Source organism: Salvia splendens, chromosome 1 (genome assembly GCF_004379255.2).
Source record: "Salvia splendens isolate huo1 chromosome 1, SspV2, whole genome shotgun sequence".
NCBI lineage: Eukaryota > Viridiplantae > Streptophyta > Magnoliopsida > Lamiales > Lamiaceae > Salvia > Salvia splendens.
The window spans coordinates 37,315,640-37,328,817 of NC_056032.1; the positions used below are offsets into that span (position 1 = coordinate 37,315,640).

General features: G+C 43.3%; 1 protein-coding gene across 1 annotated transcript; it reads left to right on the forward strand.

The window, feature by feature from the left end:
* The first annotated feature begins 2,127 nt into the window (after window positions 1-2,127).
* On the forward strand, window positions 2,128-2,442 carry LOC121784090 (nuclear transcription factor Y subunit B-5-like). The gene has a single exon (XM_042182299.1). The coding sequence runs from the start codon at window positions 2,128-2,130 to the stop codon at window positions 2,440-2,442; it is 315 nt and encodes a 104-aa protein (XP_042038233.1).
* Window positions 2,443-13,178: the final 10,736 nt, after the last annotated feature.

Here is a 13,178-nt window from a genome sequence, read left to right on the forward strand (position 1 = left end):
AGTTCGAAAATTTCCGCTCTCGACTTGTTCAATGGTACGAACTGAGCGGACGGTTTCTCAAGATCGAGACGTGGTCCCAATATGCCTTGTACCGGTGCCCTTTGAATTCTTTCAAAAGGAGTCCGGCGAGGAAGCCCCTGATCGCTATGATCGGGCTTCTTTTTGTCTCCTCTGGATGAGCTGTCTAAAGACCGTTTTCGACGGTCTGCCTCATCGGCACGAGAAAACTGGTCCGCAATGTCCCACATCTCTTGAGTTGTTTGCGGACTGCACTCAACGAGCTTTCTGTAGAGAGCTCCGGGCAGAATTCCATTTTGGAATGCCGAAATGACAAGTAGATCATTGAGATCATCTACTTGTAGGCATTCCTTGTGGAATCTCGTCATGAAGTCGCTAATTTTTTCATCGCGACCTTGACGTATAGAAAGCAGCTGAGCCGAAGTGATTCGGGCTTCCGCTTTCTGGAAGAATCTCCTGTGAAAAGCATCCATTAGATCTCTGTAAGATCTAATGCTCCCTTGAGGGAGGCTGTCAAACCACCTTCTTGCGTTCCCGATAAGCAGCTCGGGAAACAGCTTACACATGTGAACCTCATTGAGACCTTGGTTCGCCATATTATACTGATAGCGTCCCAGGAAATCATGAGGATCCACTAACCCGTCATAAGTCATTGACGGAGTTCGGTAATTCTGTGGCAATGGAGTTCGGGTGATATCATCCGAAAATGGAGTCTTCAGCGTTCCATATCGGACATCTCTTCGGTATGGTGGAGATGGAGTTCTCCTGTGATTTCGGTACCGAGGAGGAGAAGGAACATGTCGGTGGTGAGGATTCTTTCTCCTGGAAGATACGACACTACTGCGGTAGTGACTTTCATGTCTGGAGGGGGAGGGAGAATCCGCCGTTTGCTTCTCCGGCTTCTGGCTCTTTTGCAGGAATGTTAAGAACTCATCCTGCTTCTCAGCCAAGAACGACTTGACAGCCTCATTCAAAGCGAGCTGCTGGGGAGGCTCGGTGCGATGACTTTTGGAGTGGTTTGTTCTTTCACCGTGAGAACTGGAGGCAGATTTCTCCCGAGGCTGTTTTCCGGGCCTACGGGCTGGACTAGCTTCCTCACGTTCATCACGGACGGAAGTATGGGTATTATGTGATCTGGTATGCATTTTTTGGTGGAAGAGGATCAAAAACTCGCTTTTATCACAGTTTTGGTTCTCTGTTTCCCACAGACGGCGCCAGTGATGATGTGGCGAATTTTTGATGGGAATAAATGTAAGTAATAAACGATCACAACACGGAAAATTACGTGGTTCGATTTACTGAGGTAAATCTACGTCCACGGGAAGAAGAGAGGGCAAATTTGTATTGCTTGGTCTCGCTTACAGATTACAATACTGATTTGCTATAAGATTCAGGATCTAGAGAGCTTAACCCCCGTCTATCTGATCTATGTTCTATTTATACATTCGAACTAAGATCGTGGTTTGCAGCCCTGGTAGTGGGGTTGATAACTGCTTAATACCACTAAATAGATCGTGGGTGTGGTGGAGGTCGTGGAGATCCTGCATGGGTCCACTATCTCCTTGTTCGGTCGAATACTGAGACCGAACTGCTGAGACCGAACTGCTGAACTTTGCCGATCAGCTTTTGCCGATCTGAGAGTTGAGCTCGATTGGTCGGCTTTTACCGAGCTATGGGCTGTGACCGAACTCTTTGGTTGTGCCGATCTGAGAGTTGAGCTCGATTGGTCGGCTTTTACCGAGCTATAGGCTGTGACCGAACTCTTTGGTTGTGCCGAACTGATACTCTTTCTTGGGTTTTGGGCTGATGGGCCGTCACTGCTATTGGGCTCGCAATTATTGTTTAGTTGTTTAGTTCGTATCCCATCATGGAGCAATTATATAAACATGTAAGGTTAGGACTCCAAGTTAGGTTAATGTGACACATTAAAGTCTTACGTTATGGAATCAATAATTAGGTAGCTAGGTTTCTTCCTCTACTAGTATTTGGAATAAATTGTTAGTGGTATGTATAAATTTAAAAGGAATTTAGGTAGAAGATTTATGCAAGTACTAAATTTTGGGTAGTGGTAGGAAGAAAGGGCAGTTGATGAGAGAGTGAAATTAATTAATGGCAGAAGAAGAGAAGGATAGATTGCTTCCGGTAGCGAACGTGTGGAGGATGATGAAGAAGATCCTACCCCCAAACGCCAAGATCTCTAAAGAAGCCAAACAGACAATGCAAGAATGTGCATCGGAGTTCATTTGCTTTGTTACCGGTGAGGCATCGGACCGGTGCCACAAGGAGAACCGGAAGACGGTGAATGGAGACGACATCTGCTGGGCACTCAGCTCCCTCGGATTCGATAACTACTCGGACACTATGCTCACCTACTTGCACAGATTCAGGGAGATTGAGACACAGAGGGCTAACCAACAAAGCTAAGAGACACTAGTTCAGCATTCCATTTTCAAACAATTCTACATACAGAAGGAGATCTTCTTCTTCAGCTAAAACATGGCCTCTATTTTGAGGAAAAACAGGTAATTCTTCTCAACTAATTTAGCTAGCGCTAAATTGTCAACTATCCAATAAGTTTGTAATATAAACTTTGTTCATAATCTTGAAATTTGACTTGTTTTTACTTCTAAGTAGCACAAGATTTTCCTTTTTTTTTTGCCAAATAACAGCGATTCTTGCTTGACGCTGGCAGTTAAAAATTTTCATTAAAAAATACTTCCACTGGTGTATATTAACCTCCATTTTCTGCTCAATCTTATCAAATCAGATCACCAATCGTATGAGCTTAATTATACAGTTTCCGTTATAATTAATTATATGTGTCAAATTTGATAATAAAGTCATAACCTCAGATCTTCTTTATTAACCTCAATGCAAATCAGATATCAACTTTGACCTTATACATCAACATACCGTGCAATATTTCCACCGAAATCATTTTTTTCTTAGAGAAAGATGCATAGAAGAAAAGTAAAAGGAAAAGGCTTAAACTTGTTTATCCAAATTCTCCGAATTGGATTTTAGTTTATGATCTTTCTATATATGCATTAATTTATGAAATGTGGGTGATTGTCTCAAGTCTTAACTCGTTAAGTATCTATGTATAAAGATGTATTAAAAGCACATGAATTTAACTCAAGTCCAAACTGGTTAAACAAACAAGTTCAAACAAATCGAATACATTTGGATGAAGTTCACCTCGATTTCTTTTTATTTTATAGCGAGTTAGTTTTGTAATAAGCTAATTCATATACAATCACAGTATTATGTGATTTTAAGAGTTCATATGTTGCACAAAACAGGTAATCCTTCTCATCCCATTTAGGGTTAAATTATCTACTATACAGCCAAGTTAGGGAAGGAAGAACATAAATTCTTAAGGTCACAAGCAAGTCCTCTCTTTATAAGCTATTTTGTAAGTATTCATCATTGTTTGCTCAATTCTCAAAACTCCATTAAGTTCATTGATGCTTAGTGGATTTGATGTCCTTCTACATTTCTACATGTTAAGAGGAAATCGTTTTATCTTTAGAAACAATACATCAATCCGCGAGTGATAGTAGAGAAGTAATTTGTCTAGGGGAAGTTTGTTTTGTCTAGGGGAGTATTATTTTTGTTGTAGATTTTGTTTCAGTAAATTTAGTTTCTTTCCTTCGGTATATAATAGCTTGAGACATTATCGCACACGACTTGATTTTTTCTACTATATTTCTAACATTTCGCATGGCATAATTAATAATTGTATAACATATAGTAGTACTTATGTTGTAATGATTAATAGACGAGTACCTTTGTTTAACAGTGTTGCAAATTAATTTTGGTTTAACGGCCCATCCTCGAAAAAAATCATTTTAAAGTTTAAACTAACTATAAAGGGAGTAATATCCAATCCAACAAAAATTAATCGAATGGGATAATTAAAGTGGTGGCTGCTTATAAATTAAATTTGCTAATACGTCAATTCTGAATATAACTTCTAATCATTCGCTACATTACTCCATTGAGAATATGTAACTATAAGTTAGCATTTCAGTCTTCAATTTGTTAAATGAACAATTGATTTCAGATTAAGATTGGAAGTCATGAAGGCTAATTTAATTCACTCTTCTAAACTTGTTACGGAGTCTAACTATCCTACAATACAATCAATAATTATGCTAAACCGTTAATTTGTTTGGAGATACAAAGAAAGAGAATACAAAACCAGAAACGATGATTCCGGTATGTATTTGTGCTAAAATAGGATCTCGCTCTCTGCAGAAAATGGGGAAAGTTTTGCAAGAATGGAAATTTAGGGTTTGTAGTGCCCTAGAAGGTGGTGCAGGTGGAAGAACAAGGACAGCGCATGTTACTCTTTTTGCGAGTTTTAGAGATGCAGTTTGCGATATCCCAATGAAAATTTCGATCATTTCAATTTAAAAGCCTCTGAGTATTTGCGTCAAAGTTAGGGTTTGTAAGCATCATATATCTAGGGTTTCCACCTTTTACTTTTGGGACCACTTCTCCAATATCTTCCTTTTACACATATTTATTACATAAAGTTGCTGGATGCACACCTTGCTACTTCGTTCATTTAAATTAATTAACCAAGTTACTATGTTTTGCATTATTCATAATATTATCAGGACTCCGACCGTCTCATAGCGATCGATCGAATAACAAAAAAGGGTTAATTATAAAAAAAAATACCAACACAATATTTAATTTTTGAAATCTCATAAATTTAACAACCAACATCTCTGCAAATTAGAATAAGATCAGAAAGCTAGTTAGTGGTGTTAATCGGCAACATTAGTTTTTAAAAATTGAATGGCATTTAGTATAAACAGCTCTGATGGGGTTCGATTTCAAGAAAGTAAATATCTGACCTTCACTTTTCCAAAATGTTCTAATAAAAAATGTTAAAAATAGTCCATAGTCATCCCTAATCGGCTGTTGTAGTATTACTAGTAATTGTATTAATCTGTGCCACTAATGTTTATGATATGCAGTTGTTATTATTGGAATCGTGCTTGGTCAAACGACTTTGACTAATAATAAATGTTACAAGACATTTAATTTTGTGAAATTAAATGCAATAGCGTCGATCTAAGTTCCGAGTAGATGACCGCAACATATTCATTTTCTCAAATCCGATTCCCGGTGAGTGAGAAATAATATATTAAAGTTAGTCACAATAAATCTAGAAATGAACTATGAGAAAAAAACTAAGGGATTAATTAACTAAGTGTTAATTATCCCACATCGGGAATGATAAACTTCTTTGATGAAGTATTTAATAAGATGAATTATTATGTGTAATAATTATTGTGGAATAAGATGGGTGACAGAGCCCACACGCGCGCGCCGCGCACCGTGACCCGTGCCCCGTGCATCGGGTGCCGTGTGCCTTGGCAATTGGTCTTTGGGCTGTTCTTTGGAGCTAGTCGTTGAGCGTGGTTCAAACCCCGCTTGTTCCTTTTAGACCACCTCAAGCCCCGCTTGTTCTTTGGAACTGGTCGTTGGGCTGTTCTTTGGAGCTGGTCCCCGATGGACCCCGACGGTCTATGGTGTATCCCGTCGTGTAGTGTGTCCAGATGCATCGTGTCTCTTCAGCTCCCAACGGCTAGTGCACCAGTCAGTAACTCCCGGTGGTTACGGTCAATGGCCTTGACTCCAGCAACCCCTGCGGGTGGACTTGGCCTATAAATAGGCATGCATCCATAACACAACAAACTCAAGCATTCTTGCATACACGCTCTCTCCCTCTCTGCATAATCTTCCCGTCGAAGCTCTGCCCCCGCCTTACTCCCGTTCGTTGGAGCTCTGCTGCTAGCGGTGCTGCTACTTCAGAGACGAAGCCGTTTTATCTTTGGGGACGACACGCCAAACCGAGAGCACTACCGGGGAGTATCTCGTCTTGCGGAAAGAGGGCTCCTCGACTCGGCTTACCGCTTTCCACAAGTTTTTCCGTGTAATTTTCGCCCGGCAAGTTTGTATCTCAAAAGAGTAAGAATCATGTCTTCTTCTTCTGAATCTGTTTCTGAATCAGGTAGTGGTAAAAAGGGGGGTGAGGGGTCTTCTGGCCGGAAAAGGTCCGGGGAGAAGACGGTAGAATATTTTCACAGCATTTTGAGTAAGGATACTGTGATATCCTTACACGGAAAATATTTTCTTCCTGGGGGGTTAGTGGTGATTCCCGACGACATTCATAGGGCTAACTCGCCGCCGGAGGGTTACGCCACCGTTTACGAAGCCTGCTTAGAATGCGGGCTTCGTTTCCCTCTTCCCCCTGCCTTTGTAGAGCTTCTTGATTTTTTTCAACTCCCTTTAGGTCAAGTGACTCCGAATTCTTGGAGGCACTTATCGGCCTTTGCTGCCGAACTGCGTAGATTAGGAAAGGATCTGTCTCTGAGGGCAATCCTTAATTTCTTTCAGGTTAAGAGAAAGGGATCCTGGTTTTACTTGATCCCTTTACAGCCCTTCAGAGCATTCTGTAAAACCAAATGGCCGAAGTGGCAAAATCGTTTCTTTTTTTACAATAGGACAGCGGCTCCGGACTTTTCCTGGAGAGGGCCGAAGTCCGTAATTCCTCATCCTCGGGTAGAACCGTTGGACGAGCTCGAGGGCGAGCTCAATAAGATTCCCATGATTAGGAAACAGTACTCGGAATCTGAGCTCGTCAAGGGTGACTTCGTGTTCGATATCTCGTCTTCGGACGAGGAGACTGAGGGTGAGGATTTCTTTTTGATGCTTTACTGCTTTAACGACGAAGACTAACCTTGTTTTCTTGCTTTTTGGCAGTGAACATGCTAAACAAGCTCGGTCGCAAATCCTCCGAATCTAATGAGCCGGAGAGACAGAAAGCCACCGGCTCGGCGTCTGATGCCGAGAAGAATCCGAAAAGGCAGAAGACCTCTTCTTCGGATCCAAAAAAGCCGGAGTCGACTTCGGCAAAGGGGAAGGGGAAGATTCAGAAACCCCCAAGAGCGCCGGAGAAAGACATTGTCTTGGCGGCCCCTTCGGAACATGTCTGTGAGCCTTTTGCATGGCCAACGGACTTTGTAGAGGTGAATTCTCTTCTTGATTTTCTGGCCTTGCTTTTTTCCTATATTTTTTGTGGCCCCTCTGTTGACTTTTTCCTTTTTCCATTTTCAGAGGAACAATATGCTCTCCAAGCTCGTCGCCGTTGAACTCTCCAAAGCGTCCAACGATTATGCTGAGATGCAGAGGAAGTTGAATGCTGCTCGTCACCAGGCCGAACAGGCTCGGGCCGACTTTGAGAAGGCAAGGGCCGCTAGGATCTCGGCTCAGGATGAAGCTCAGCGTGCCAAAAACCAGCTCATCATCCAGAGAGAGCAATCTAAACAGAGGGAGGCTGCCGCCGTGGTTGCTCAGGGGGAGGCTCTCCGTGTTTTCGCGGAGAAACTCTTTTTGAGCAATCAATTTTCGGCCTTTATTGGTGATCTGCTGAAATTGATGACCGATAACGCTGAGCAGGGACCCGAAGTCGTCCTGCCGCTGTATGGCCGAGAGATTTCAGCTCGTCTCCAGAGTCTGCCGCTCCTTGAGGAGCTTGCTTCTTCCTCGGTCCTGCTCTCTGCTGAAAGAGTCCGTAACTGCCGAGCTGACCGGGACGAGAACATGGAGGCCATCTTTGCCTCCTTGGGACCTGTTTCACCCGCTTCAATCTTTAACGAAGAGGGTGGGCAGGAAAACGAGGCCGGCAAGGAGACCGAGCAGACGGATCAGCAGGCCGGCGACGGGCATGCCGAGCAGGAGGTGCAGCAGATCGGCGATGGGGGCACCGAGCAGGCTGGAGGGAGTAGGGAGGCCGAGGCTGAAGCCGAAGTAGACAAGGAGAAGGAGGCTGAAACCCACAGAGGAGCCGGAGACGAAACTGGCGGAGTATGATTTCGTCTCCCTTCTCTTAGTTTAGTTTCTCTCTCTCCTTGTAAAATGGCCTTGAAGCCCTCCTTGTGTAAAAAATTTTCTTGTGAATGAAAAAATTCTTCTTTCTACACTCGTGTCTTCTTTATAGCTTTTCGTAATCTCTTTTACTCCTGTTGTGGTTTACTGCCTGCTCGGTAAACTGAAATGCCGAACTGACATAGCTGCTTTGTATTCTTAACTCTAAGGAGCTGGAGGTACTTCACTGGAAGCGGCTATACTCTTCGGCTTTAAACGAAGCTGAGAAAAAAGCCATAGATGACCAGGTGAAGTATGACGAACTCTTGGCTCGGTTAGTGGAGCTGGAGTCCAACAATAAGGACTTAAAGTCCATAAAGAAAGATCTGGATGCCGAGCTGAACACTGTCATCGCTGAGAGGACTGCATATGAGGATTTCATCTGCGGGCGCGGGGGAATGACCATATCTGAAGTTCAGAATCAAGTTGATGAACTGTGGGAGGAGCTTCATGTACTCCGGAAGAACAATGCGCTGGAGAGCTCGGCTTGCCAACAAGTTGTGAAGTCATTGCGGCGCTTGGCTTCTCGGTACGACATCATTCTTTCCCGGCGTCCCTCAATCGAGAGATTCCTTAGGCGTTTCCCGCCAACAGATGCTCACACTCCAACTCAAACCTCTAATCCACTTGCTCAAGATTCTACTCCAAACCAACAACGGACTCAGGATGAACCGGAAACGTCAAGACGAGAACGTACTCCAAGTCAGCAACGGACTCTGGAGCAACCGGAAATGTCAAGTCGAGAACGCCCTGAAGTTCGTAGAGGAGTTGTGATTATGAGTGAGCAAGATCAGCGGATGCTTCGTGAAGAGACTCTTCGCCGCCGAGGTGCTAGAACTTCCCGGACTCAGGGAAGGGGCGGTAGGTCGATCAGAGCATCTCGTCGACCTACTTATTCTTCAACTGTTCGGAACACCCGAACTCAGCATCATGAGGATTTTTTGGATAGGTGGCTCAACTTTAGCAACCGTGGACAGTAGAATAGTCCTTTGTAATGGTGTAACGCCTTCTCGTAGGGCAGCGAAATTGTATGCCGAACAAGACTTAATAAATGAAATTTTTTCATTTCGCTTCTATCACTGCGTATTTACAGTTCAGTGATTTTTTATTTCATTTATTGTACTCGTCCGCGGTCTTATGAAGAAAACTCTTCTTTGGCCGGACTCGTCCTCAGTCTTATGAAGAAAACTCTTCTTTGACCGGACTCGTCTTCGGTCTTATGAAGAAAACTCTTCTTTGACCGGACTCGTCTTCGGTCTTATGAAGTAAATTCTTCTTTGACCGGACTCGTCCTTGGTCTTATGAAGTAAACTCTTCTTTGACCGGACTTAGTTTGTGTCCTTATTTGGCGAGTTTTATCGCTTGGATTGGACTTTCCCTTTGTGTCCTAATTTGGCGAGTTTTATCGCTTGGATTGGACTTTCCTTTTGTGTCCTAATTTGGCGAGTTTTATCGCTTGGATTGGACTTTCCCTTTGTGTCCTAATTTGGCGAGTTTTATCGCTTGGATTGGACTTTCCTTTTGTGTCCTAATTTGGCGAGTTTTATCGCTTGGATTGGACTTTCCCTTTGTGTCCTAATTTGGCGAGTTTTATCGCTTGGATTGGACTTTCCTTTTGTGTCCTAATTTGGCGAGTTTTATCGCTTGGATTGGACTTTCCCTGGTTGACCGAAGTGGTTTTCGGCTTATTGCAGTCCGTTTCAGACGAACTGCTTGTTTCTTAAGCTGAATTGTGGTCTTGTATCTTCCTTAGAAGCTTGGACTCACAATTGTCTTTAATACATGATCTAAAAAGGGGATCAGCCTTTAAAGATCAATATACCTCAGTAATATTTATAAGAGACAAAACGCACATAGAGACTAAACGCACATAAAGACAAATAAAAAGACGAAAAAGATTTTAAACTTTTATAAAACGACCAGCATAAAGGACAAATAGAAACATGAAAGCACATATCCCTAGGACCAAACTAGATACAAGACTGACCGGACCTTGTCTCTTACAAATGGAACTTCTTGAGGTTGGAAATATGCCATGTTCGGGGTACTTGTTCTCCTGACATGTGAGTCAATTTATAAGACCCTTTTCCCAGGACTTCTGACACCCGATACGGACCTTCCCATGTGGGTTCAAGTTTGCCCAGCTTTTCTGCTCGGCTTACTTCATTGTTTCTCAATACGAGATCTCCCACTTGAAACTGCAGCTTTTTCACCCTTTGGTTATAATACCGGGTTACTTGCTCCTTGTACTTGGCTGCTTTTATGCAGGCCAGTTCTCTTCTTTCTTCGGCAAGATCTAGTTCGGCTCTCAGTCCGTCATCATTCAGTTCTGTTGAGAAATTGAGTGTTCGGGGGCTGGGTATGCCGATCTCAACCGGAATTACGGCTTCAGTGCCGTACACTAGACTGTACGGAGTTTCACCGTTGGAGGTTTTTGGTGTAGTTCGGTAAGACCATAGGACTTGAGGAAGATTTTCTACCCATTGTCCTTTGGCTTGTTCTAACCGAGCTTTTAATCCTTTCACCAAAATACGGTTTGTTACTTCCGTTTGTCCGTTTGCTTGTGGGTGAGAGACCGAAGTGAACCGCTGTTGAATATTCAACTCTTGGCACCAATTCTTGAATGTCTTGTCGGTGAACTGAGTCCCATTATCCGAAATGAGGATATGGGGTATGCCAAATCGGCAAACTATGTTCTTCCAAACAAAATCCAATGCCTTCGAGCTCGTTATCGTAGCTAATGGTTCAGCCTCCACCCACTTTGTGAAGTAGTCCACGGCAACAATCAAGAATTTCATTTGCCGAGGAGCTTGTGGTAGTGGTCCTACTATGTCTATGCCCCATTGCATAAAAGGCCAAGGGCTTTGCATAGCACATAGATCGGTCTGCGGCATCCTTGGGATATTTGCATGGATTTGGCACTTCGTACATTTCTTAACGAGCTGTACTGCTTCTTGTACCAAAGTTGGCCAATAATATCCCCATCTCAGAACTTTTTTAGCTAAAGCTCTAGCTCCGATGTGGCTGCCGCACGATCCTTCATGAACTTCTCTAAGGATGTAGTCCGTCTCTTCTGGTCCTACACATCGCAATAACGGTTGAAGGTAGGACTTTCTATATAGGACTCCTTCATGAAGTTCATACCGAAGTGCTCGGCATGTGATTTTCCGAGCTTCTCTCTTATCCTCGGGCAGTTGTCCTTGATCTAGATACTTTGATATTGGCGTCATCCAGTTCGGCGAGCTGGTTACTGAAAGTACCTCAGCATCATCAATGCTTCTGTGCGGTAATTCCTCCACTTTTGAGCTCGGATATGAGGCTAACTTGCTTAAAGTATCTGCTCGGCCATTTTCCGCTCTGGGAATGCGGATTATCCGAAAATAAGAGAAACTTCGGCTAATGCTTTGCGCTTTGTCCAAGTATTTTTTCATCCTTTCATCTCGGGCTTCACTTGTACCCAACATGTGATTCACTATGACTTGTGAATCACAATGGATTTTGAGAGATTTGATAAATAGACTTTGCGCTAACCGAAGTCCGGCAAGAAGGGCTTCGTATTCGGCTTCGTTATTAGTGGTTGAAAATAAGAACCGAAGTGAATAAGTTACCTCGTGTCCGTCGGGAGCGATAAGTAGAATACCAGCTCCACTTCCCGTCTTATTCGAAGCTCCATCTACGAATCCAATCCAACAGTCCGGCGGCTCTACTTCGGGTTCCTGGGGCTGTGTTGGTTCATCATTGGTAGGGCTTTTCTGTTCGGCAATAATAGGGATTGCTTGATCGAACTTTGCCTCTACCAGAAAATCTGCCAAGGCTTGTCCTTTGATGGCTTTCCGAGGTAGATATTCTATTGAATGTTCTCCCAACTCTATGGCCCACTTGGCAATTCTGCCTGATGCTTCAGGCTTAGTCAAAACTTGCCGAAGTGGAAGATCGGTTAAGACGCATACCTTGTGAGCATAGAAATATGGCCGCAGTCTCCTTGCTGCATTTACTAATGCCAGAGCAATTTTTTCCAGAGGTTGATACCTTGTTTCGGGACCTCTTAATGCTCGGCTTGTAAAGTAGATAGGACGCTGCTTTAGGCCTTCTTCTCGTACAAGTACCGCGCTAATGGTTTGATCTGATGCCGCTAAATATAAGAATATCACTTCGGCATCTGTTGGAGCAGAGAGAATAGGGAGTTCGGCTAAATAACTTTTGAGTTCGTCAAAAGCCTTTTTCTGTTCGGCTCCCCACTCAAACTTTGGTGCCTTCTTCAAAACATTGAAGAACGGCAGTTGCTTTTCGGCTGCTTGGGAAAGGAATCTATTCAGTGCGGCTAGACATCCAGTTAGCCTTTGCACATCATGTATGGACTTCGGCATTGCCATGTTCTGAACAACTTGAACCTTTAGGGGATTTGCCTTGAGTCCGTCCTTTGAAACCCAACAACCCAGAAACTTTCCCGAATCTACCAAAAAGGTACATTTTTGGGGATTGAGTTTGAGGTTGGCTTTTTTGAGCACGTCGAGAGTTGATTTGAGATTGTCTTCGTAATCCGAAGTGCTTCTACTTTTAACAACTATGTCGTCAACATAGACTTCAACCTCTTTTCCGATCAGGTGCCGAAATAGCTTGTCTACCATCCTTTGATATGTGGCTCCGGCATTCTTTAAACCGAATGACATCTTTTTATAAGCAAAAATGCCGAAGTCAGTAATGAAAGCCGTTTTTGAAGCATCATTCTCATCCATTAAAACTTGGTGGTATCCTTTATACAAATCTAGAAAACAGAAAATTTCGAAGCCTATCAAAGCTTCTACTTTTTTATCTATGTTCGGAAGGGGGTAGCAATCTTTAGGACAGTGCTTATTTAGATCGGTAAAATCTATGCACATCCGCCATCCTCCTTTTTTCTTGATCATCACACGATTGGCCACCCAAGAAGGATATTTTACTTCGAATAATACATCCGCTTTCAGTAATTGGCGGACTTCGTCATGGATGACTTGATTTCTTTCTGCCGCAAAGAGTCTTTGCTTCTGTTTTATAGGCCGGACTGAAGGATCAATATTTAACCGATGTGTAATTACCTCGGAAGACACTCCGGTCATGTCCAACGGAGACCACGCAAAGACATCTTTGTACTCTTTGAGGAGCTGGATGGTCTTTTCCCGGAGCAGAAGTGTTCCCGCGAAATCGATCTTGACCGTTCTGGATGGATCATCTTC

What these genes read in the sequence shown, in the direction of transcription:
- LOC121784090 (XM_042182299.1), top strand. Translation starts at nt 2,128, where the DNA reads ATGGCAGAAGAAGAGAAGGATAGATTGCTTCCGGTAGCGAACGTGTGG.